The sequence below is a fragment of the Bacillus rossius genome, chromosome 3 (assembly GCF_032445375.1).
Source record: "Bacillus rossius redtenbacheri isolate Brsri chromosome 3, Brsri_v3, whole genome shotgun sequence".
In the NCBI taxonomy this organism is placed as follows: domain Eukaryota; kingdom Metazoa; phylum Arthropoda; class Insecta; order Phasmatodea; family Bacillidae; genus Bacillus; species Bacillus rossius.
This window is the reverse complement of record NC_086332.1, coordinates 422,685-448,953: the sequence shown is the minus strand read 5'-3', so window position 1 is coordinate 448,953 and position 26,269 is coordinate 422,685. Positions and strand designations below refer to the sequence as shown.

The following is a 26,269-nucleotide window of genomic DNA, read 5'->3' as shown; positions in this document are numbered from 1 at the left end:
GAGGGGGAGGTGATGAACAGGGCAGGAGTATGGGAGTGGAGATCGAACCAGGAAACGTCCGCTGTTAGTCTACAAGATGTTTTATTTAGTCCTTTTCCCTGAGCGCGCCTGACCCACAACGATGTTACGGGACACGTTCCCCGCCGCGCCGGGAGCGAACGCAAATTGCAGGTCAACCACGAAGGTGCACTACTCCGCGACTGAAGATGTCGAACGTGGGAGCTAACCGAAACGACGGTAGCGACGCTAGCAACGCGCGTGGCAGAGGGCCTACGGACTCGCGGAGCGCAGCGATACAGGACCTCCCTCGACGGTAGCCAAGCGGCGACTGACTACTCTCCGCCCCGCGCGGCCGCAGCGCCGCGCGAGAAGAGGAGGGGGAGAAGGGGGGAAAGCGGCACGGAGGGTCGCGTGTCCACTGCGGGCCAGGCGCGGCCCCTGTACAAAGCTACACGATTCAAACAAAACACATAACTACCCTATTTGAATACACAATTACACGTTAAGTTTTTACAAATAATTATACAAAGATGTCCGTCCTTGAGCGGTCCAGCAGCGAAGTTAGGGCGCACGCGGGTGCGTCCCTAGCACGGAGCACTCACTGCACTGCACAGAGGGGTTAGGGGGAAATAGCCCCCCTCAGGTACCCGGCGGTGGGCAGAAACGGCCTCTAAGTCTATGAGGGCACGACGACTGTCGTCAAATAATGCAATGTTTGTTCTGAACGTACAGATAAAAAATAAAAACAAACCCGGACATGTACGAACCAGCCCGAAGGGCATGTCGATCTAAGCGGGTGAAACCTAGGCTGTCCTCGGGGAATTTCGGGTTTGGCACTCTCGTCTGTGAAAATAGGCTTGCCAACGTGAGTATTCGGGTCTGTGCAATATAGAATGTACATCATTGGTTTCCCTTTAAAATCCGCATGCCGAGACAACAAAAGAAAAGCTGAAAACAAAACCGAAGAAGCACAAACGCGGATTTGGGCGTGTGGCTCGCATCCTTGTAAAATTAAGTCTGGGTTGCGACTGCAAATATTTCTGATCACTTGAAGCAGCGGCGAAGTTACGTTAGGTAATCTTCAGTACGTATTTATTCTCAGTTTGAACCGGAATGCATTATGCTATTGACCTATTGTAAATAATGAAGCTGTTTTCTTGGGTAAGGATCTTTTAGAAATAAAATAAAGATTATCTATTATACAAATTATAATATAATAGTTCTATTATCAAATCAAAAATTTACGCTTGCAATTGGGATTTCGCTCAGTTGCAAAGTGTTTCCACCCCTCGCATCCAATTCCATCTTCTGTTAAGCCCATAGAGTTAAGCCTAGGGAAGGAAATTAGCTGTATCCGGCCGCCCGGATGTGTAATCGCTCGGCACGTTTGGGATAACAATTTCCTATGTAATCACACGCAGGTAAGGCAAAGTCCGTCCCGGTTTTTATTTTATTAAAACGATATAGGCTGTGATGAGTATAAATCTGATGCATAGGGCCCTTCCTTAATTTTCTACACTAAATTAAAATAAATTTGGGAGGCAACGATTATAGGGGTTGCACCAGAGCCTTTGAGGGCCTTGAATGTGTGGCTTTCAGGCTATCTGTCACAGACTTTATTTTTTATACAATAGAACCCGAGCCGATACATAGGTACATTCCTACATGTGTTTACTAACAAAAAAATTTATTTAGCTAGGGTGGAGGGAAAAGTGTACTGCTGGAAGGGACAGGTGATCCAGGAAGCTGAGGAGTATAAGTACCTGGGAGTGATCCTGCAGAACGACTTGGGGTGGGGAAAGCAGGTCAAGAAGGTGGTGAAGAAGGGCAGAATGGGTTTAGGGCTGCTTAGCAGGACACTGAAAGGGACAGGTAGGAATGTAAAGGAAAAGGCGTACGCGACATTGGTACGGCCAGTGTTGGAGTATGCCGCGGCGGTGTGGGACCCCTATGTGGAGAAGGAAATTGAGGAGTTGGAGAGGGTGCAGCGCAAGGCAGCGAGATGGGTGATGAATATGTGGAGGAGAAGGGAAGGCGAAGGCAGGATGGGGGAAACACACAGACCATCGGTGATGATGAAGGAGCTGGGGTGGGCCACGCTGCAAGAAAGGAGAAAGGTGGAAAGGCTGGTGAGATTGAATAAGGTAATTCGTGGGGGGGAGGGGGGCTGGGGAAAGCTGGGAGCTAGGTTGCACAGAGGGCTGTATCGAGGAAGGAGGGATCATGAGTGGAAGATTCAGAGAGAATGGAGACGGACAGAGAGAGGAAGACAGGTATTCCTTTTGAGGACGGGGCAAGAGTGGAACGAACTTGAGGGGAGGACACTGGATCTGGGAGGAGGGAAGGACTTACGAAGGAGGCTCCAGAGGGGGGAGGAGTGAGGGTAGTTAGGGGGTGGGAACTCCTTGCCACCGGGCGGAAGCCCAATTGCAGGTGTAAATTATTATATTATATTATATATGGGTTGCTCCAGGGCTATTAAAGGCTTTGAATTTGTGATTCATTTTAAGCATCATTTAATGATAAACCTACTCACAGTAATTACCTACTTATTTTAATTAAGTTAATATTTTGAAAAAGTATAAATGTAGGGGTTTAGGGGTTATGTTAAAGTTGTATAGCGTTGGACTGTTATTTTTTTAGATAATACTCAAAATGACATTGGCAAATTTTGTGTGTATTTTAGTATTTTTTTTAACAGTGACTGCAATGACAGTAAGTCACTTAGTTGTCTCACTGAAGGTCCTTTTTTACTGTTGTATGTGAAATCACGTGAAAAGTTCATGTAATAATACTATTCTTTGTTATACAAATGACCAATTTCTTAAATTTTTTAATTTTAATTCTTTTGAAAATGATAAACTGAAGCAGCAAATAGAAAGTTTTGATTGTGCTTAATTGGCTAGATATATTTAGTTTGAATTTCTGTTCGTTACAAAAATAAAATGTTGAAATAATATTATTACACATTACCTTTAAACAACTTCACTGTTTGTGGAGGATATTCATCTTCATTTCACATACTTATGCATATTATAAATATATTTTAATTTGCAAAAACAATTTACAAACTGCATTATCATACAGATTTATTTCAATTGCGCAGAAATCCGCCCGTCTGAGTTTTGTCATCAATGCGAACTTATCGTCCAGCCACGAGGTAGCCTGGACCTTCAGTGAACCAGTTGTGCCGCAAGGCGTTTTTCAGCCTTTCTTATGTAATCATAACAATTGTATGAGAGATGTGTTACAGAGTGCCCTGTAATAAATATCAGTTTCGCTTACCTCATGTTTTCACATTCATCTGACCACGTGTGTTCGTGTATACGTGTCGGCATGTGGGTCGTCGAAAGAGCCCAGAGTGGGCCAGGTTCCAGTGGTCTTGTATAGGTGCACGGGCGACATCACGCCTCGAGAGTAGTGTCTCCGCTGGGTCCGTGCCCCCCAACACGGTGGCACCCACTAACAAACCCCCTGCCACATCATACAGTACAGGGATTATATGATGGTACGTGAGACGACCCAGGGTAAGCCAGAGAGAATGAACAAATCATGACACCCAATAGGCAAGTCAAATAGAAAATGTGTCTGCAATTTGATCTCACGTGAACTAGAATCAAGCTAATGCATTACACAAATATTAAGGGTACCTACACTATCAAGGCAAGACAACCAACCAATGCAGTTCGGGCATTAAAGCAAAATTCCCAAAATAATTAAAGCTTATGCATACACACATGCTAGGACATAACTTGTCATAAACAAGGAATTGTAAGAACTTCAAGCAAGCATTACAGTGCATCAGAACACAGGGTTACTAAACATAATTTAAAAAGTGAAAGGCCAAAAATGAATTTAGAATATAAAATATTACATAGAAGTTAGCACTACATTGTGTAGCCCAAGCCAAACTTTATAGGGCTGGACCACAATGTGAACACCCAGCCTGAAGCTGCACTAATAAGTATGCCCACAAATTTGCTTCAATTTTGCCAACTCCACGCAATACTAACCCGCTGTTCCCTACCACACTGGATGTTCCCAAACTTAGATTCAGCATAGAAAAAAATGTAGGAGGTGAGTTTAAATAATATTATGAATTTTTTCAAAGTTATATTTATTCACCTTCAAATTTTTATAATTTTGTGTAATCTTTAAGCTTAAGCATGGCAAAGCTACCTGAAAATTAAAAATACAAAAACACCAAGCCAAAATACTATACATAATGATAATTTCCCTATTTAATGGTTTTTTACAAAATGAAAATTAAAACAAAAGGCAATAAAATCCATCCATACTATACACACCTGCTATTATAAAATTCAGGTTTTTCACCTAAATATTAAATTAAAATACATGAATTTATATATCTCACTGTAAAAATATATAAATACCTTACATCCAGGTTTTCTACAAACTATGAAACAAACTCAAAATTTGTCTTATACTCGACTAGACCTGGGCCATTTCTTAAGCTTTTCATGAACATGTCCTTGTTAAGCCCATGAGATGTATCATTAGGGGGAGTTTCATTTTAAACAGCGGGGAATATAGTTTCTGTTTTACCTAGTACTTTAAATGAAAGTAGCATAACAGTCTATCTCAGACGTTCTTTGAAAACGTGACTCGGCGTGAAGTCCCAGTTGTATGGAGCAAAAACTCTTTTTTAACTTCGTCGTTCTGCCGGGGGGTTGCATCGGAGGGCTTGACACTACTTGCAATGTAGATGCTTGTAGAAATTTTGGCCAACCTTCATCTATTTGCCAAAACTATTAAGTGAAACTTGTAGCTTGCGAAGTTGTAAATGCGCACCATGACACTCATGCAAACGGGCGTGGCCTCTTGTTCCGTAACGCTCGAGTCCCATTGTCGAGCAGCCTTCCTCAATTGCAGGGTACATCCAAGTACCAGACAAACAAGCACACTCACTTAAGTTCTGTTACGTCAAACTTGGTCGCCAATGAGGACTAGAAGAAATTAACAGTTTAAAACATTAACCTAAGTGAAGGCCACAGCATGGACACAAGGCTATTTAAATCCTGCGAATATGTGAGAAGCGCATGTGCTAAGACACATCATAGGAATTAACAAAATCTGAAAAAGAACAGGTGTCCACAGAGGCAGGGGGGAAAGAAGGGCGCCCGGAATCATATTTATGACTAGGAATCCAGTGCAAATTAATTTTATCTACTCTGAAGTAAAAATATTGTTGTTTTATGTTCTCACATACTAAGTCAACCATAGGAACTTGCATATGTGGGGCTTGGTGGGCACACCCTGGTACTCTCTGTGCTGTGTTACAGTGGCTATGCTCGTGTTGCAGGGGGCAAACAGCCACGGCCAGCTGGGCTTGGCAGTAGACTCTGAGCAGTGCGTCCTGCCTTGTGAGGTTCATGGCCTGAAAGCGGAGCAGGTGGACCAGGTGGTGGGGGGTAGAGCACACACCCTGGTACTCTCTGTGCTGTGTTACAGTGGCTATGCTCGTGTTGCAGGGGGCAAACAGCCACGGCCAGCTGGGCTTGGCAGTAGACTCTGAGCAGTGCGTCCTGCCTCGTGAGGTTCATGGCCTGGAAGCGGAGCAGGTGGACCAGGTGGTGGGGGGTAGAGCACACACCCTGGTACTCTCTGTGCTGTGTTACAGTGGCTATGCTCGTGTTGCAGGGGGCAAACAGCCACGGCCAGCTGGGCTTGGCAGTAGACTCTGAGCAGTGCGTCCTGCCTCGTGAGGTTCATGGCCTGGAAGCGGAGCAGGTGGACCAGGTGGTGGGGGGTAGAGCACACACCCTGGTACACTCTGTGCTGTGTTACAGTGGCTATGCTCGTGTTGCAGGGGGCAAACAGCCACGGCCAGCTGGGCTTGGCAGTAGACTCTGAGCAGTGCGTCCTGCCTCGTGAGGTTCATGGCCTGGAATTGGAGCAGGTGGACCAGGTGGTAGGGGGTAGAGCACACACCCTGGTACTCTCTGTGCTGTGTTACAGTGGCTATGCTCGTGTTGCAGGGGGCAAACAGCCACAGCCAGCTGGGCTTGGCAGTAGACTCTGAGCAGTGCATCCTGCCTCGTGAGGTTCATGGCCTGGAATTGGAGCAGGTGGACCAGGTGGTAGGGGGTAGAGCACACACCCTGGTACTCTCTGTGCTGTGTTACAGTGGCTATGCTCGTGTTGCAGGGGGCAAACAGCCACGGCCAGCTGGGCTTGGCAGTAGACTCTGAGCAGTGCGTCCTGCCTCGTGAGGTTCATGGCCTGGAATTGGAGCAGGTGGACCAGGTGGTAGGGGGTAGAGCACACACCCTGGTACTCTCTGTGCTGTGTTACAGTGGCTATGCTCGTGTTGCAGGGGGCAAACAGCCACGGCCAGCTGGGCTTGGCAGTAGACTCTGAGCAGTGCGTCCTGCCTCGTGAGGTTCATGGCCTGGAAGTGGAGCAGGTGGACCAGGTGGTGGGGGGTAGAGCACACACCCTGGTACTCTCTGTGCTGTGTTACAGTGGCTATGCTCGTGTTGCAGGGGGCAAACAGCCACGGCCAGCTGGGCTTGGCAGTAGACTCTGAGCAGTGCATCCTGCCTCGTGAGGTTCATGGCCTGGAAGTGGAGCAGGTGGACCAGGTGGTGGGGGGTAGAGCACACACCCTGGTACTCTCTGTGCTGTGTTACAGTGGCTATGCTCGTGTTGCAGCGGGCAAACAGCCACGGCCAGCTGGGCTTGGCAGTAGACTCTGAGCAGTGCGTCCTGCCTCGTGAGGTTCATGGCCTGGAAGTGGAGCAGGTGGACCAGGTGGTGGGGGGTAGAGCACACACCCTGGTACTCTCTGTGCTGTGTTACAGTGGCTATGCTCGTGTTGCAGGGGGCAAACAGCCACGGCCAGCTGGGCTTGGCAGTAGACTCTGAGCAGTGCGTCCTGCCTCGTGAGGTTCATGGCCTGAAAGCATAGCAGGTGGACCAGGTGGTGGGGGGTAGAGCACACACCCTGGTACTCTCTGTGCTGTGTTACAGTGGCTATGCTCGTGTTGCAGGGGGCAAACAGCCACGGCCAGCTGGGCTTGTCAGTAGACTCTGAGCAGTGCGTCCTGCCTTGTGAGGTTCATGGCCTGAAAGCGGAGCAGGTGGACAAGGTGGTGGGGGGTAGAGCACACACCCTGGTACTCTCTGTGCTGTGTTACAGTGGCTATGCTCGTGTTGCAGGGGGCAAACAGCCACGGCCAGCTGGGCTTGGCAGTAGACTCTGAGCAGTGCGTCCTGCCTCGTGAGGTTCATGGCCTGGAAGCGGAGCAGGTGGACCAGGTAGTGGGGGGTGGTGGGCACACCCTGGTCCTCACCAGGCGCGGCCATGTGTTAAGCTGCGGCTGGAATGCCGCCGGGCAGCTGGGATGCGGGCACTGCCAAGACCTGAATGTGTGTTCGCCAGTGGCAGTGATGGATGTGCATGCACCCAGGATGGTGGCGTGTGGCTGGGACTGGAGCGCAGCTGTCACTGCGAGAGGACATCTGCTCACGTGGGGCTCCAACGCTTACTGCCAGCTTGGCGTGCAGTCCGAGGTAACACCTCTGTTATTGCTATCGGAAACTTTCTGTGATCTTAAGTGTAGAAGAGTCTTTGACGCCTATACCATATTTGTAGGAAATTAGAATTTATTGTTACAGTCAAGTATTTTTTCAACACGTAAGTACCCATAATTCAATACATATTTGAGGAAAAAACACGCTAAATTTAAAACTTTTATCTTATAAAGTTAGGCATGGTTCCGAATTTGTGTAACTTGGTTTTACACAAATTCTTGTGCCTGATATCACTACGTATAATGTTACTAGTGTGGGAATAACTTTAACAGGTTAGAAAAAAATATATTTACTGTTTTTAATATATTTACTACTATGTACAATATTCCTAAATTAAAATAAGTAAAATGTCTGTACACTAATTAATCATGATCTCATAAGTCCTCTATTTACTCTTCTTGCTGGAGCTCGGTTTGATAAGGGGGGGGGGGGGGCTGTCACTCTTGTTCTCTTCTTACTACGCACCTCAGTCTTGGCACTAATCATTCGTCTGCTTCACTGTGACTTCCTGTCGTGACTGCGATCTTCACACACGAAGCCCGTAGCTCGCCGCTCACTTGTTTACCAAGCAGTCTCTCACCCACGCTGCTTGCTGGTCGGGCCGCCCTGTTATTACACTCTCAGTCCCACGCTTTGAATTGTCGTGTCTTCAAAGTGGACTTATAGAACAATGGTGTTATACGTGGGTTGTCTGAAAAGTTTCTGACCTTAACATGGAGTTGGCAGCACTCGTAAACAAAAGTTGGGGTTGTGTTTGCGGATGTTTTGGATGTACTCACTGAAATTTTAGCCAATTTGGATGCCTTGTTTTTTTTTTCTTCAAACAATCATTTGCATGAGTCGCTACAAAATACTTGTTTACGAAAGAGATGGCCTCTTCATTCTTCAAAAATACAGGGAGTGAAATTTTTACCCTAGGGAACAAAAAAAGGGTAATTTGGATTTAGAAATGGTGAGAAAGGAGGTAGTTCAAACTACTTTTCGTAGATTTTTATTATGGCAGCCGCTGAGGTATAAGCTGGTGCATTTTCTTGGCGAAATAAAAAATTTTGTTTTTCGGCAAATGTAACCCATTTTCTGCAGTTTCGGTCTTCAGTTTGTCAAGTAATGATGTGTAGGATGCTACTGTCTTTTTTTTTAAATTGATTAAGACGATTCAATGAATTTCGTAGAAAGCAGTCATCATCACTTTCCCATCCAACGGAACAATGTTTGCCTTTTTTGGGGCTGATTTCCCCTTCGCAGGTTTTGGTGTCGCCAATGTTCACTGTCACACAAACTGGTACAACCATGTTTGAATTTAGCTGCCAAAAATATCACTGTGGTAAATGATGGTGCAGAGTCCCAGCCACAGCGTCCAACTTGTCTTTAAATTTGCCTAGGCGTGTTGCCTTTCAAAACCAAATATTCAATGACAGCCTGATTCTCAATTTTCATTTTCATAAAAGCATGTGCATCGATTCATGTAAACAGCTGCGCATCGAAATGGTGAAATTTCCGAGGGTATATTCCAAAGCATGTGCAAACACATTCCACAATTTGTGTTGGCGAGTGCTGCCATCTTCATGTTGAGATTGAAAACTTTTCAGACAACCTTCATATTTACGCCACTGTCTCGAGAGAGGCAGAGAGACTCGGACTCAATGGCAATCCACTGATGAAGGGGAAGGGGGTGTGGTAGTCAGTAATACAAAGTCCATGAAGTGGTAAGGGGGAGGTGGGGGTGACAGATGCTGCCTTCATAGTACCTGTTCAGGCTATCTAGGGGGATGTCTGCATTCTGGCCTGGCTAGCAGGTCTCGTCCTTAGCAGGCTCGCTGCAGTATTTATGTCTTTTAACCATGTCAATTTTATTTTTTGTAAGATTCACACATACTGAAAGAGAAATAATAACAGAAAATTCATAATGAAAACACATACATTTTACCAGTGGGGTGGTAAGCTTGCTGTGCCTTCTCTGCAAGGGAAGGGGAATCAATTTTTAACAATTGACATGAAAAAAATACTTATAGAAGTGTGAAACACCCTAATATATCTCTGTACCTTGCATAACTTAATATCACACTTCAGGGTCACTAGTCTGATCCTGATTTTTTAGTAAAAATTATACTCAAAATTGGTTTCAATTAACTAAACAGTACTAAAATATTATAAATAAACATATATACATAATATAAAACTCGCACTTAGACAACTGACAATAAAATGTACATGAACTCAATACAGACCATTACTAGTACAAAGAATAATAAATATTTTATGAAAGGAAAATAATAATACTAGCAATTCTCTTTCTTATTTCATATATAAAATAAAGGTCAACTTTGTACTATTTGTAACATACAAGATAGAAGTCCCCTATTGCAAAGCACGGGAAAATAACAAGCTGCAAAGTGTGGCTATTAAGAAAGCAACGTGTTGTGGTTTGAAGGACAGCTGTGAGGTACGATGTGCAGAGCACACGCGTGAACCGGCCGCAGCTCGTGCCTGGCACGCCCTCGCTGAGGCACGTGGCGTGCGGCTTGCGGCACATGGCAGCGGTGACGGAGGACGGCCGAGTGTTGGTGTGGGGCAGCAGTCGGCACGAGGCCCTGGGCATCGTAGACGCTCACGGACTGCCCGCGCGGCGCCTCGCCTCCCCCACTGAAGGTACCATCACAAGTCACAGCCACCTCAGCCACCGTGTCAGAGTGGTGCAGTGCTGAGCTGGAGTGTGTGTGGTGCAGTGCCTGGCCTGGAAGGAGCGGTGAGGGTGGCGTGCGGCCAGCACCACACGGCTGCCCTGACCAGCGACGGCAGAGTGTACGTGTGGGGAGACAACCGCCACGGTCAGCTGGGGTTGGACCCGTCTCTTCACCGCTCTGTGGCTGTTCCACTGCAGCTCGACCTGTCTGCGCACCCTCGTATCAGTGCACGCAGCCTGCTGCTCTCGGGGTCCACGCACTCTGCTGTGGTCACAGGTTGGGCACGCTGATGTATGTGATGTACTGGAAATGGTTTTTGTCATTTATTTAATACTGTCTACTATTTAGTTAAGCATTTAAAAATAATACTTTTAAAACTATGAATCTGAACTTTGAAAGTACTTATTTACATCATATAACACTAGAAATCCATATTATTAATAATTTTATTACATTATTGATGTAATTAATCAATTGTAATGTTCTCATCTGCATCCAGCCTTTGGCCGAGTCGGCAAAGTAAAATGCCTATATCTTCGTCTTTAACTTCACCATTCTTCTCTCTTCACAGTGTACCATTCTTTTTCTCTCTCTTGAACTTCTTTAACAATCTGCTTTTCCCACTTTCTCCTTAGGCTTCCTTGGAGCCGGCTTCCTGTACACATCAACTCTGTATCATTTTTCATTTTCCTCGGCAGCCTCACTTTTCCCATTCTCTTACAGTCAGAAACCTAGGAACGTAATCCCCTTAGTTTCTAAATGCAAATTCAGGTACAAGAGAGAATTTTGCAATCTTAATGTACTCCTTATGCACTAGGATACACCAGCTGCAAAATGCAGTCAAATTTTCTCCCGCCATAAACTAGTTTGGCAGGACAGACCGGAGCCCTGGGTGCTGTGGTTGTTATATGACCAGGGATCAGTGCTGCAGCATGTTGTGTGTGTTGTTCCAGACGATGGTAGCGTAGTGAACTGGGGCAGGAACTGCTACGGACAGTTGGGGTTCCTTCAGCAGGACAGACCGGAGCCCTGGATGCTGTGGTTGTTATATGACCAGGGATCAGTGCTACAGCATGTTGTGTGTGTTGTTCCAGACGATGGTAGCGTAGTGAACTGGGGCAGAAACTGCTACGGACAGTTGGGGTTCCTTCAGCAGGACAGACCGGAGCCCTGGATGCTGTGGTTGTTATATGACCAGGGATCAGTGCTACAGCATGTTGTGTGTGTTGTTCCAGACGATGGTAGCGTAGTGAACTGGGGCAGGAACTGCTACGGACAGTTGGGGTTCCTTCAGCAGGACAGACCGGAGCCCTGGATGCTGTGGTTGTTATATGACCAGGGATCAGTGCTACAGCATGTTGTGTGTGTTGTTCCAGACGATGGTAGCGTAGTGAACTGGGGTAGGAACTGCTACGGACAGTTGGGGTTCCTTCAGCAGGACAGACCGGAGCCCTGGATGCTGTGGTTGTTATATGACCAGGGATCAGTGCTACAGCATGTTGTGTGTGTTGTTCCAGACGATGGTAGCGTAGTGAACTGGGGTAGGAACTGCTACGGACAGTTGGGGTTCCTTCAGCAGGACAGACCGGAGCCCTGGAGTTGTTATATGACCAGGGATCAGTGCTACAGCATGTTGTGTGTGTTGTTCCAGACGATGGTAGCGTAGTGAACTGGGGCAGGAACTGCTACGGACAGTTGGGGTTCCTTCAGCAGGACAGACCGGAGCCCTGGATGCTGTGGTTGTTATATGACCAGGGATCAGTGCTACAGCATGTTGTGTGTGTTGTTCCAGACGATGGTAGCGTAGTGAACTGGGGCAGGAACTGCTACGGACAGTTGGGGTTCCTTCAGCAGGACAGACCGGAGCCCTGGAAGCCTCAGGTGTTGCATGACCTGGGCCGAGTGAGTCAGCTGGCAGTGGGTTCCGAGCACAACGTTGCACTTCTTGGTTAGCACGTTATTGTTCGCATGTGTTTCTAATGAGTTTGGGTGGGAGACTTTTCACACGGAGTTTTATTTTTTTTATCAAATTCTTGAATACAATTAAGTTTCTTTTCTTCCATGCATAATTTAGTGTTTCCAAAATTGTTGGTTATTTTAAAAATGCAAAACACTTTGGATATGAAGTGTTGATCAAACTAACAGACTGCTTATCGGATAAAATTCTCACTTTATATCCTCTATCTGTAAAATAAAAACCCTCCAATAATTCTCTTAGGTTTTCAATAGAACAAATTTAATTTTTTTTAAATTTAAGAAGCTTTTTCACTAAGCATTAAAAATTTGTTCTTTTATTCATGCTTTTCTTATTTCCATAAATTAGTTTTAAAATGTAACTAAACTTGACAAAAAAAAGTTTTTTCATCTCTATTAACACTCATAACTTTTCCTTGTTTAGTGCTTGTTCTGGTGTTCCTCAGGGAGGTACTTCATTACCTCTTCTTTTTAATATATTTATAAATGATATCACGTAGGTTCTAGACCACTTTATTGGAGTACTGTTCGCTGGTGACATAAAACTATCCAGCACAATCACAACATCTAATGATTGCTTCTTATTACAAAATGGCATTATAGAAGTCAATAAATAAATGGTGCAAAAATATTTTGGGTTACACTAAATAAAGATAAAACTAAAAAAATAACCTTTATAAGAAAATACCAGCCAGTTAAAAGTAACTACCTATTCGAAAACACTTAAATTGCCAAATCTCTCTTTATTAAAGATATTGTGTTATTCTACACCAAATTATTTTTCCATAACCATATTGATTATTTATATTCTTCTTCTCGTAGGACTCTTGTTCTTATTAGGTAAATTGATTACTTTTTATGCTACTAATCCAAATTCAGTTCTTTCCTCTATTTCACATCAATTACATCCAAATTGGAATACTGTTCAATAATCTGGAATGGCATCTAGATGGCTGAAATAAATAAATGAGATAATATTCAAAATAGATTAATCCAACTAATGAATTTTAAGAACTCTCCTCCACCTAATCTGATTCCCCTTATTAACTTTTCACTCTTTGCTCTGAATTAATTTCAAAATTAAGTGTACATATTTTCTAGGTAATACTGGGCTAAATATTCTTCAATTTAATACTCACTAACTTCTATTTGTACTCTCCACAACGATAATGACCTCACCTATAGACTCATCTCGAACCATAGTAAACTAATAAAGTTAATAAAATACCGGGTATTTCAAAGTTCGCGTTTATTCGAACACTTTTAATTCCCCTTCAGATTGGGATAGCATATTTAATGTCAATCAATACGGTTAAAACGAAATATTCGTTATTATGTATTACGAAGTAACCTCACGTCCGCTCACGTAGTGTACTATTGTTTTATTATCGGATAAACCGAATGAAATTTTAGAACAAGAATCGCACACTTTAATCACGTGCACGCAGCTTCACTATAATTCTGTTAACGGCAAATAATTTGTACGGTAAATGTTCTACAGTCAAACCTCTATCTATCAAACTCGCATGTATCGATTGTCCGTGTTTATCGTATACTTTCTACGGTCCCGGCAAAATTGGCATACAACTAAGGTTAAAAAAGTCCGCTTGTACCGATGTTCGAATTATCGTTTTGTCCGCATTGATCGTACAAAATATGTGGTCCCGTCACTATAAATTATAATAGATGATTGTTTAACCATAAAGATTTTGCAGAAATAACCATTTCTTAGAAAGAAACCGTCATAAAAACAGTAACGATAGTATACAGTAGTAAAAATCAACTTAAATCTGCAGCCAAGTAATGGAGGACGTAAATATGAAGAAAAGACAAATGAACAACAACTTACGAAGAAATTGGATGGTGTACCATAACTACAGTACAAACCCAATTGTTATCCTAAGATAATTACCATAAAAAGAACTAAAGATTCTTTGTCGATACCATAATTACTACAGAAGCACGATAGCTACCACATTTGCACTACAGTTATCGTAACAACCGAGATGTATATTTACCGTGACGGTAATGTATTTATTCATGACATATTAAAAATAAAGAACATTATTGAAAAATAGGATGTTAAATTTTTATATGTACGTTTGGCACATGTTGCGAAGAAATAATGCGATCTGAAAAAATGCAGTACAGTCAAACCTCTATCTATCGAACTCGCATGTATCGATTGTCCGTGTTTATCGTATACTTTCTACGGTCCCGCCAAAATTGCCATACAACTAAGGTTAAAAAAGTCCGCTTGTACCGATGTTCGAATTATCGTTTTGTCCGCATTGATCGTACAAAATATGTGGTCCCGTCACTATAAATTATAATAGATGATCGTTTAACCATAAAGATTTTGCAGAAATAACCATTTCTTAGAAAGAAACCGTCATAAAAACAGTAACGATAGTATACAGTAGTAAAAATCACCTTAAATCTGCAGCCAAGTAATGGAGCACGTAAATATGAAAAGACAAATGAACAACAACTTACGAAGAAATATGGATGATGTACCATAACTACAGTACAAACCCAATTGTTATCCTAAGATAATTACCATAAAAAGAACTAAAGATTCTTTGTCGATACCATAATTACTACAGAAGCACGATAGCTACCACATTTGCACTACAGTTACCGTAACAACCGAGATGTATATTTACCGTGACGGTAATGTATTTATTTATGACATATTAAAATTAAAGAACATTATTGAAAAATAGGATGTTAAATTTTTATATGTACGTTTGGCACATGTTGTGAAGAAATAATGCGATCTGAAAGAATGCAGTACTACTACGAAAAGTGAAAAGGGTACTCGTGGATTTTTAGGTTATGGCAGTATCTCTCGTTTTTCAGTAATTTCGGCCGAAAATTAACAAACGTATCGGAAGTCGGCAGAAATGCCGATTCAACTAAATATTGGTAAAATCGGCTTCTTCAGTACAGCTCTACATTTGATGACATGAGTAAACATATCTCAGACTTCAGGATATTGAAAAAGTCTTTAATTTCCATGTAGATTTATTGTGCGTATGTTTTTTTTTGCAAGTGTAAATTGAATTAAGTAAAATACTTCCATTTTTATTTATTTTTCAACTGATTTAACTTTAATGACAAGTAACTGATATATTTCTGACACTAATTTTGGGTTGAAATATTATTTTTTAAAAATTCTTAGAGTGAAGTCCACATCTATTGAATGTCCGCATCTACTGAATTTTTTTGTTGGTCCCCTGAAAAACGATAGATAGAGGTTTGACTGTACTACTACGAAAAGCGAAAAGGGTAATCGTGGATTTTTAGGTTATGGCAGTCTCTCTCGTTTTTCAGTAATATCGGCCGAAAATTAACAAGCGTATCGGAAGTCGGCAGAAATGCCGATTCAACTAAATATTGGCAAAATCGGCTTCTTCAGTACAGCTCTACATTTGATGACATGAGTCAACATATTTCAGACTTCAGGATATTGAAAAAGACTTTAATTTCCATGTAGATTTATTGTGCGTATGTTTTTTTTGCAAGTGTAAATTGAATTAAGTAAAATACTTCCATTTTTATTTATTTTTCAACTGATTTAACTTTAATGACAAGTAACTGATATATTTCTGACACTAATTTTGAGGTTGAAATATTTTTTAAAAATTCTTAGAGTGAAGTCCACTTCAGCATTAATTGTCTTGGAAAATGTTCTGGCTGCTAGTGATGTAGACACTGATGTCTTGTCTTCCTTCGACAAACTTTGCAGTGCAGTAAAGGACATTTATGCAACTAAAAAAGTGCAGAAAAAAATAAATGAATTTTTCAAGCCTCTTTAATTCTCTATTTGACTAATTTTCGAGTAGAAAATCAATACTTGATTTTGTCGATTATTATTAATGTGAGCATATGCACCTGTTAATACAAACTGCAAAATTTTAGGTCCCTTCAGGTTTGTATTAAAGAGGTTTCACTGTAGTGAAATCTAGAAGTTAATTACGCCATTTATTCACTCGCAAGTCCAGTAAATTTTTGAATTTTTTTTTTTTTTAACTTTTATTATTTCTAAATGTGTAATTATATCTCAACATTAAATACTTTACTTTCTAGGAGTGTTATTATAGTTAACTAGTCTTTATTTGGTTAGGTTCCTTGCCTGTATGTTTTATTATCTTATTACATATATATTATCCCATTCTTGAGGGTGGGGAGTTGTTGTTTTTCAGCGTAGCTCTCTAAAGTAAAAGTCAAAACTGTGTAGGTAGAGCACAGAGGTATCACTGTGAGTCAGCTCCTGTACAGAAGAGGGGCTGGATGCTGAAAAACGTTAACTTACAAACTGACACCGTCTGGGCAGCTGTTAAGTGACAGTATCTACGAATGAACATCCCATAAAATACTTTCTATGCAACTAGTTAAGATTCCATTCTTTATCTTTACTTCACACTAATCAGATCTAAATTAGAGTATGGTTATATTTTTGGAATAACATTTTGTTATCTGATTGTATCAAACTCGAAAGCAGTACAATTATAAATCTTATTAATATAAAAAATTTCACTTGTCCAACATTCTCTTTGTGATGGCCGAGTCTACCTTATGCTCTTTTTGTACTAAATTGTTAATGCTAATATTAAATATAAATACACAAAAAATACACTAACTGCGGCTAAACTATATGAAATACGCACATTTGTTGAAACAATTTCTGTGCTACCTATTGTAAAATAGTTTTACTATCTCAGAAAATTTTGCGGGCATACACATAATGTAACAACTCCCAAAAATTTCATCGCAAACGGATGAATGGTATTGTTACGCATATGGACAAAACAAAAGAACATTCAAGACGTGACAGACAACCCAAACTAAAACATGTTTTAATATTCGAGGCAATATCATCTATTGAAAAAGTTCAAAAATGAACTGTTATCGCCTTTATTTTGCTAACCGCTGTGAGCTCCACTAAGCAGACGGGTTCGCACCAAGGAGAAGAATATGAAGTTACCAGACCTTTCTATGCATATGATCATGTGGCAGACATAGAGAAATGACACACACTCACTATTTTTATGTCTATAACCTATGATTTTTTCTGTTATAAAAATGAATTTATAACTTTTTCACTCCATTAGGGATGGAATTTCACACTAATATGTGGCCTCTGGATTAATCCAGGTTATAAACTATGTGCCAAATTTAATTCAAATCCGTTCAGTCGTTTTTATGTGATTGAGTAACAAAAATCCATAAACAGTCAAACCTCTATCTATCGTTTTTCAGGGGACCAACAAAAAAATTCAGTAGATGCGGACATTCAATAGATGTGGACTTCACTCTAAGAATTTTTAAAAAATATTTCAACCTCAAAATTAGTGTCAGAAATATATCAGTTACTTGTCATTAAAGTTAAATCAGTTGAAAAATAAATAAATATGGAAGTATTTTACTTAATTCAATTTACACTTGCAAAAAAAAAACATACGCACAATAAATCTACATGGAAATTAAAGTCTTTTTTAATATCCTGAAGTCTGAAATATGTTTACTCATGTCATCAAATGTAGAGCTGTACTGAAGAAGCCGATTTTGCCAATATTTAGTTGAATCGGCATTTCTGCCGACTTCCGATACGCTTGTTAATTTTCGGCCGATATTACTGAAAAACAAGAGAGACTGCCATAACCTAAAAATCCACGATTACCCTTTTCGCTTTTCGTAGTAGTACTGCATTTTTTCAGATCGCATTATTTCTTCGCAACATGTGCCAAACGTACATATAAAAATTTAACATCCTATTTTTCAATAATGTTCTTTATTTTTAATATGTCATAAATAAATACATTACCGTCACGGTAAATATACATCTCGGTTGTTACGGTAACTGTAGTGCAAATGTGGTAGCTATCGTGCTTCTGTAGTAATTATGGTATCGACAAAGAATCTTTAGTTCTTTTTATGGTAATTATCTTAGGATAACAATTGGGTTTGTACTGTAGTTATGGTACACCATCCAATTTCTTCGTAAGTTGTTCATTTGTCTTTTCTTCATATTTACGTGCTCCATTACTTGGCTGCATATTTAAGTTGATTTTTACTACTGTATATTATCGTTACTGTTTTTATGACGGTTTCTTTTTAAGAAATGGTTATTTCTGCAAAATCTTTATGGTTAAACGATCATCTATTATAATTTATAGTGACGGGACCACATATTTTGTACGATCAATGCGGACAAAACGATAATTCGAACATCGGTACAAGCAAACTTTTTTAACCTTAGTTGTATGGCAATTTTGGCGGGACCGTAGAAAGTATACGATAAACACGGACAATCGATACATGCGAGTTCGATAGATAGAGGTTTGACTGTATACTTTTCACATTTATATTATTAGTTAAGATGTTTTTACCAATTTCAACTTACAAAACTTAATTTATAATAAATGTATTAACATCTAAAACTCATTTTCCTTATCCCATTACTTCTCTGCACAAAATTAAAAATAATTTTTTTGTCAAATTTATTTATTTTGTCATTTATTCAATTTTATTGTTACTCATGTAAACCTCATATTCCAGTTGTTTCATCATGAAAACTAACAGTGGGGGTCATGAATTAGTTGGACCATTGTGGATGACTTCAAAAAATAACTCTAAAAATATTATAACCAGTTATTCAAAGCATTAAACATGTGTCAATATGTTTGAATGTGTAGTTGATAGAAGAAAAATATATTTTTGTAATTTTGTTGGTTGTTAAACATTGTTCGTTCATAAGGTAGTAAATACATGGTGGACCCAGCGTTGAGTGTTGGGAGGGACGGATGCTTCTAAGGTTTTGGGCAGTATGGATTACCTCTCAAATAAATGGGAAGTACAAAATATAAAAATATGTATATTCCCTAAAACATTTTTTAAACACATTTCTGACACCTATATATGTATGAAGCACTAAAAATGTAGAATCACACAAAAAAAAGAACTTAATTCAAATTTCAGGTGATGTCTTCCCCTGAATAAATAACATACATAGTTGCATCGTCCTTCTTGCTGTGAGTGTGATAGCCGTGTGTTAAGTATCGTAGTTGTCTTGGAGGGCTGTGTTTGCGCAGAGTCAGGCAGGATCATGAGCTGGGGCTGGAACGAGCACGGCAACTGTGGCACCGGCACGGTGGACGTGTGGCGGCCGCGGCTTGTGTCTCCAGACCGTCTCAAGGATGTCGTGTGCATTGGCTCCGGCTACGGACATAGCTTTGCCATGGCTAGCAGCTGACGTGCGTGCGACACCTCAGTGTCTGACTGTTCATGTGTAGACTGACTGTGACAGCAATAAGTGGTAAGAATTGAGTGTGTTTGAGGTGTACTTTGTGACGTTGTTCTATGACTATCAGTAGCAAGCTTAGAATTCGGAAGTTCTCAACCTGACAGTTGTGCCTCTCCTGACTTTCTACACATTATTTGTCGCACATTTTGTGTGTTAAGCTTTTTCTTTGACCAAAGAGAGAGAGAGTGAGTCATATTGTGAAATGCATGACTGTGGATATAAATTAATACACAGTTTGTTTGGAAAATATCTTTGCTCATAACACTTGAAACATTGCATTACCTCTACCACCTTTATATAATGTGAAAGAACTGTTTCCACTATTTAGGTATTCTTGAGATTTCATAAGTTCCAGAGGATTATTTAGTTGGAAACACTTCATATTCATGGTAATGCATATTAATAATAATATTTTTGCATTAGGTAATATAATAAAGTATTAATGATTAATGATGGGTTTTTTACCGTATTTTCTCGCAAAATCGTTGCACATTTTATTCTAAAATCAAGTTTGAAAAGTAGGGGTGCGACGATTATGTGGAAAAAAATTTGTTTGTTAGATAAAATTATTCATAAAAACAAAACCCATTCATGGAAAGTACGTTTATTTAAAAAGTGAAGTATAAAAGAACACGCCAAACAATTTAAATTAATAAGTCATGCAACAAAAACCTTTTAACTTTAAATAGAAAAACAAAATCTCTGATCCAAGTGCAAGCAGAACGAACGCGTAACTACCGCCGTAGTACTCACCACGAAAGAGTGCAGGCCATCAGATGTAGTTAACTAGGCACTCAACAGAGAGCGTGCATTGCATGCACTTGGCGAGACAGCGATATTCTGCTACATGTGCGCGCTCTATACGATAAGCAACATAACCAAACATTAATGATTGCAATGAGCGCTGGCTAAATTTTTGTAAGTGGTACACTGTGGTGATGCAGAGACAAACAGGTGAAGGTTATAACGTTTAAAAAGTCTTTAAAAGAAAATTTACACGTCAGACAACTTAGTATTTCCTTTAATTAAATAAGTAAGAGGTAATGTCCAAATAAATATTAGATTTATATTTTAAAATACATCATTTTATACAGAAAAAAAAACCCACACAAAGCGTTTGGAACCTAATAGTGGGACCAAAAACATCATGCGACATTTACGCGAGAGGTTTTTTTTTTAAATCCAAATTTTGACGCCCTTAAATATGGGTGCGATGATTACGTGATAAAAGAGGGTATATAATTTTTAAAAAAGCCATTTAAAGGTTTTTTCTTTTTGCTTATTTTGGTCTGGTTGTGTCTAAGTTTAGTTACATATTCACCAAGTTTTTATGTATTTGCAGTGTTTTCAGAGCACGATTAACCTCCAATGCACCTTAAGTTATGCCACCAGACACCTTCGTTATTCTTTTCATTGCATGCTATTTCCAGCCAATCAGAGGCCTTTTCTTCTAATCCCTAAGCCTCCGGGCCTCTGGTCCAAGTTAATTACATGCAGCCCTACAGATGGTGAGATTCGTCCTGTCGTCACCGTGGTCGCATCTCTCCGGAGCTCATTGCCTGTGACTTTATTCGCAACTAAATTAAGGGATGTGCTCCCCAAGTTTTTTTTTTTTTTTTTTTAATTTCTAGTTGGATAGTTGCCATTAGTTCAGTCGGGTAGCAGTTTCGTACCATGTCTCACGCCGGGCTACAGCCTCTTCACTCATCCCCCAGGCTGGCAAGTAGAAAATTCAATGCTGTTTTGGCTATAGTTGCCACTCCTTGATTCTTGTTGCTTTGATACTTTGATATTTATTTTCTGTTCTTGACCACTGGATCCCTTTTTTTTTGTTCCAGTGGGGGTCCAAGATTTAATGTAAGATTTGGCCCAAGATTTAGTGCAAGAATTAATTCAAGATGGGCTTGAGCCAGAGAAAACCCTGTGCTCTTGCACCTTTCCCTGAAGTCTAATAAATTTATGCCTGTCCTGGAATGAATGCTGCTAGTATGCATCCCGCTTCTAGTCACCGCCAGTGAACACTGTTTGGGGCTAACAAATGTTTCAAGTTCTGAATTAAATTAATTCATTTTTTTCTTCGTGAAAACATGATTGTTAAATTTATAATCTATTTGTAATTGATTATTCCTAACGGCTGGGGCCCTCCCATTAATTCTGATCGTTGTAATTTCGTAATTTCTTAAGATTATCAAACAAAAGAAAATAATGGAAATCATAATTAACTATAAAAACTAGGGATGGAATTTTCGAATCTTGGATTCGTCGAATATACCGAATCCTATGGATTCGAGGATTCGTAGGATCCGAGGTGGGATTCGAGGTGGGTTTTTAAGAGTTTTAGGTAGTAATTGAAAATTGCAGTGCTGGGCGAAGTTCGAAAATTTCGAACTGAACCGAACCATACGTTCGGTTCTGTTCGAAACCTCTTAAAATATATTCAAAAAACTGAACGTTCGTTTAAAAAAAATTACGTTTTTCTAATTTTCTAACCCTCATTTGAGACCATTCACAAAACAGCACAACAAAATTCCATTACTTGTAATATTCCGACTTTTATTGCATAATCGTCGCCTCAACAGTTTCAAGCGCAGACAAAATAAAAAAAATTATTAATCGTCGCATAACTCGCAAAGCATTTTTTCATACAGGCGCGCTTTGTTTTTTGTTTACTTTAGAGAATTTTGTATGCATTTCTCGTACTAAGTAATATAAACTATTGTACAAATGCCAAAGGTATTGTATATCATACCTTAACTATAGTGCATGTACGAGAAGTATTGTAAAATCACCAAAGATTGCGTACCCTATACGTTAAACTAAAGCCCATGTACGAGAACTCTCGTATTTCGGCAAAACTAACGTGATCAAGTTAACACAAGACAAATGCGGTAGGAAATAATTATGTAAATTACGTATTTTAAATTACTGGGATGTATTTATTTTCTTTGGCCTTTTTAGTTATAACAGTCAGGTACTGAAAATATTAATTTAATTTGTGTATTAAAAGTACTGGTCCAGTAAATTTTACAGTACGGTACTAAGTTGACTAGCGTAGTTGCAGCAGCCATCATTATTTCTCGTGTTTTCTTTTTTCCGACACAAATTTCTAGAGATGGACGAGTTGAGGTTTTTTGGCTTCGAGTCGTGCCGAGCCGAGTTTTGCAATTCATATTTCGAGTCGAGTCGAGTTCGAGTCACAAATTTTTTGAAGAGGTCTAGTCAGTTCGAGTTTCATAATTTTATAATTGTTTGCGTCGAATATGATAAATAAATATTACTACGCCCATTGATATAAAAATTGTGTATCCAAGATGCATCTGCATTATTTAAATATTTTAAATGATTAATTCAAATCATTATGTTATTTAAATATAAAAAACTAAGATTTATTTCAACATGATTTCACAGTATCTTTAATGTAGCTATCCTAACCATATCAACCGTCCACAATGTTTTAAAGTATTTATAATGTAGCTAACCTAACCTAATTGACCATAGTTATCATGAGTTGTCCAAAATAAACATTCACGGACACACTGCAAATGAAAAATATGGCGGCGTACAAATAAATACCGTTGCCTTGTTTATGGTATTTGCTTTTATCAACACCGCCATATTTATTTACAATGAACCAAAAAAAAAAAACGAAGATGTACGATCGGGAGTTTGGCTCTTTCGTCTGTGAAAAGAAGGCTTCCCGAGTTATGTAACTTTTTTTTTCCGATCCACCGGCAGATCCCCACATGAACAAACAGCTCAAGGGATATAGGCCTTGTCACATTGTCACATTCTCAATGTAAATACACTTTCCGCGGCAAGATTATTCGCCCGGAACTTGTTACAACTACAAGAATATCAATATGTTTATAAATAAATATTTCATGCATTTGATTTGGCGATCAGTAACTGATTGCCTAATAAAATGCATGAGCGTTGTTATTATTATATTTTATTCAAACAAAAAGAAAGTAATTTTATCCTAAACGTTATTGACACTCAGCGCTGCGTAGCGGAGCACAGCTAAATTTAGTTCCAAAATGCAAGGCTGGCTGGCCTAACACGCAGCCATTTTCACGTTTCACCGCTTGGTGTTATTTACTAAATATTATAATATAATTATTTTGTGTTTATATTTTTAGGTTACTTGTTTATACGAGTTATTATAAACGGGGCACGATAAACGTGATGATTATTAATATATGTGCGTTTTGCAACAAATTTTTCTTCAGTGAAAATCCTTTGACGTATTTTGTAAACAAATGCGGTACCGTATTTGAAGTAAACACAGGATGAAAAACAAAATGAAAACAGTGCACGCTGTTTTCCAAGCATTTTTTTTTTATATAAAATGGTCATGTGACATAATTTTGTCCTATAAACTGTCGCCACTATCGACAAAATCACGTTACGACGTCACGTTCATAAATGAAGGTAGGCCTAGGTTTGGTTGCACTTGTACCTATTATAGCGCCGTAGCACGGTAGCGGGCAAGGTTGGGTTAGCACGGGATTTGTTTTGTTTAAAGGTCATTATCATTTCTTCCTGTATTAATGACTTGGCGAAAACGTTAAGACAACCTATAATAAAGTGCTATAATGTCACGATGCTGGTACTTAACTCGAAACGTGTTTCGAGTCTCGAACTTGATTAAATATGTGATTCGGTTTTCGAGTCGAGTCAATCTGACCCAACTCGGCTCGGCTCGACTCGATAAACCAAGACTCGACCCATCTCTACAAATTTCTATAACCACACTTCTTACGTTACGTTTACAATATTATTGTTCTTGAGGTAATTTTGCGATGAGCAGGCTTACGTCGTTTTCCAAATGGAGAAAAGATAATGACGACCCAGATGTCCCAGAACCACCCCAAAAAATGTCTAAAGTTTCTTCTGACGAGCAGCATTCTTCCAAGTAAACAGCAACTGCAGTCAGCAGGTTTTGTAATGTAGATAGGTAACTTAATTCACATTCGACTTTTTTTTAATGTCCTATTAAAAAGTTTTAATTGTTAAAAATGTTAGGTTATGTCTATCACAAAAATATGTTATGTGACCTTATGCTGAATGTTCTATAATGTTATATTTTTTTAAAATGAAGGTTAGTGTACACTGAAAAAGGAAGATAGTTTTTTTTGAAATTTAGATGAAACTTCTTCATGAATTAAAAGTTGGGAGGTATATATATATAAGCTAAGCTATATAATGTTTTAATTTTACATATGGCTGGAGAACCTTTCTTTCTCACCACTCAGTTAAAGACCAAAATGCTGGTCATTGGTTCATTTTAATTCAAAACAATTATTTCTGTATGAGGTTCGGTATGAATTTTTTTTCGCTATGGTTCGATTCAGTTAGGTTTGGTTCGAAACCAGAGAACTGAGGTTCATCCAGCTCCAGAAACTTGTATACCAACTATATTATAAAGGTAACGGAAATAGCACAAACATAATATAAACTACGCTGCATTTTGTCAATTGGCATAACTACTCGATCATTTCCAACCTTCAATAATTTAACATCGCAGAAAAAAACGTAACTTTTTTAAAATGGTGTCTGTTATACAAACGGGTTTTATTGAAAACACAGGAAGGATTAATTTAACAGAGAATTAGACAGATGCAAACTTACGTGTGTGGTTTTTGAGGTTAGGTATGTGTCTTTATTTTGTATCAGGTGTATACACTATGCACTTATTTTATAATTTTATAAATACACTGTAATTTTTTTTAATACATAGGCCTATGTAATTTTTTAAAATGTGTGATTTTTTTTTAATAACATGTGGTGAAGTTTAGTGTGGGACTGGAATTCGAGATTTGATGACAAACACTAAGGATTAGCATTTGACCAAAATGTGGATTCGTCCCATCCCTAATAAAAACTATTAATTTTTTTATTTCAAATACAATCCACTTTCTACTTCCTATTGTGAGAAGTTTTTTTGCCCTTCTCCTCCCTTATTACCTCTGAGAATACTGTTGTATACTTAAAGCAGCTTCCAGGGCTAATATAACAAAATTTATATAAAGTTTTCTTTAATCACACAAGGGCAGTGACAAATTGTGGGAATATGTTTGTTCATGTTGCTTTCAGTAAAACACCTGCAAATTTGTGAAAAGAAGGAAAATCAAATGAATATTATACATGTATATAAGACTCTAATGGACCTAGTTGTCAGATAAAAAGGTAAATTCAATTTTACCTATGCTATCAAGAAAAAACTCAAGAATTGTTTTTGTAATTTACCTTCCTTCTCTGAATATTCCCAAAACATTCTCACGTTCCCTAACTTATCCCAGTTTTACGATTTTATATACCTGCAGCCACCCTCATTTATGAGTGATGATACATGCAAAGGTAAAATAAGAAATGTTTTCAAAATTACATTACTTCACAGGAACAAGACACTTCAAATGCTAATATTGTTAACACTTGCCCAAATTATAACCTAACTTGTAGATGTTGGAAGCTTTGAGTCTCACTTAAATCACCCTTGATGTATCATCATTAGAGTGGGTGAAAAATCGTAAAAATGATATAGCCGCGAATTAATGTGATTCGCTAATGACTTGCAATTAAATGCGAAAATCCCATATTTCTGCGAATTGACACTAAAAACGTCTGATAAACACTTTGCCGGACAAAACTAACATTAAAAAAAAATTTACAATAATTTTTCATGGAAAATTTGACATTTTAAATGTTAATTTTTCACGTACATGTAATCAAACCCTAATATTTA

General features: G+C 39.5%; 1 protein-coding gene across 2 annotated transcripts; it reads left to right on the top strand.

Moving 5' to 3' along the window:
- The first annotated feature begins 870 nt into the window (after positions 1 to 870).
- On the top strand, positions 871 to 25,284 carry LOC134530046 (secretion-regulating guanine nucleotide exchange factor). 2 transcript variants are annotated; one of them, XR_010074764.1, is made up of 7 exons: positions 871 to 1,161; positions 7,183 to 7,536; positions 10,014 to 10,206; positions 10,284 to 10,517; positions 12,034 to 12,189; positions 19,313 to 19,536; positions 21,363 to 25,284. XR_010074764.1 is itself a non-coding variant. In XM_063364586.1 (6 exons), the coding sequence occupies exons 1-6, from the start codon at positions 1,144 to 1,146 to the stop codon at positions 19,471 to 19,473; spliced, it is 1,116 nt and encodes a 371-aa protein (XP_063220656.1). In that variant the 5' UTR covers positions 871 to 1,143; the 3' UTR covers positions 19,474 to 25,284. The 2 variants fall into 2 exon arrangements, 1 of the variants encoding a protein (XP_063220656.1); XM_063364586.1 differs by having other exon boundaries at positions 19,313 to 25,284.
- The last annotated feature ends 985 nt before the right edge of the window (positions 25,285 to 26,269 follow it).

Bases quoted from the DNA above. Each gene is read 5' to 3' on its own strand.
- LOC134530046 (XM_063364586.1), top strand. The intron at 7,537-10,013 runs GTAACACCTCTG...TACGATGTGCAG, and splicing joins AGCTTGGCGTGCAGTCCGAG to AGCACACGCGTGAACCGGCC. The intron at 10,207-10,283 runs GTACCATCACAA...TGTGTGGTGCAG, and splicing joins CCTCGCCTCCCCCACTGAAG to TGCCTGGCCTGGAAGGAGCG.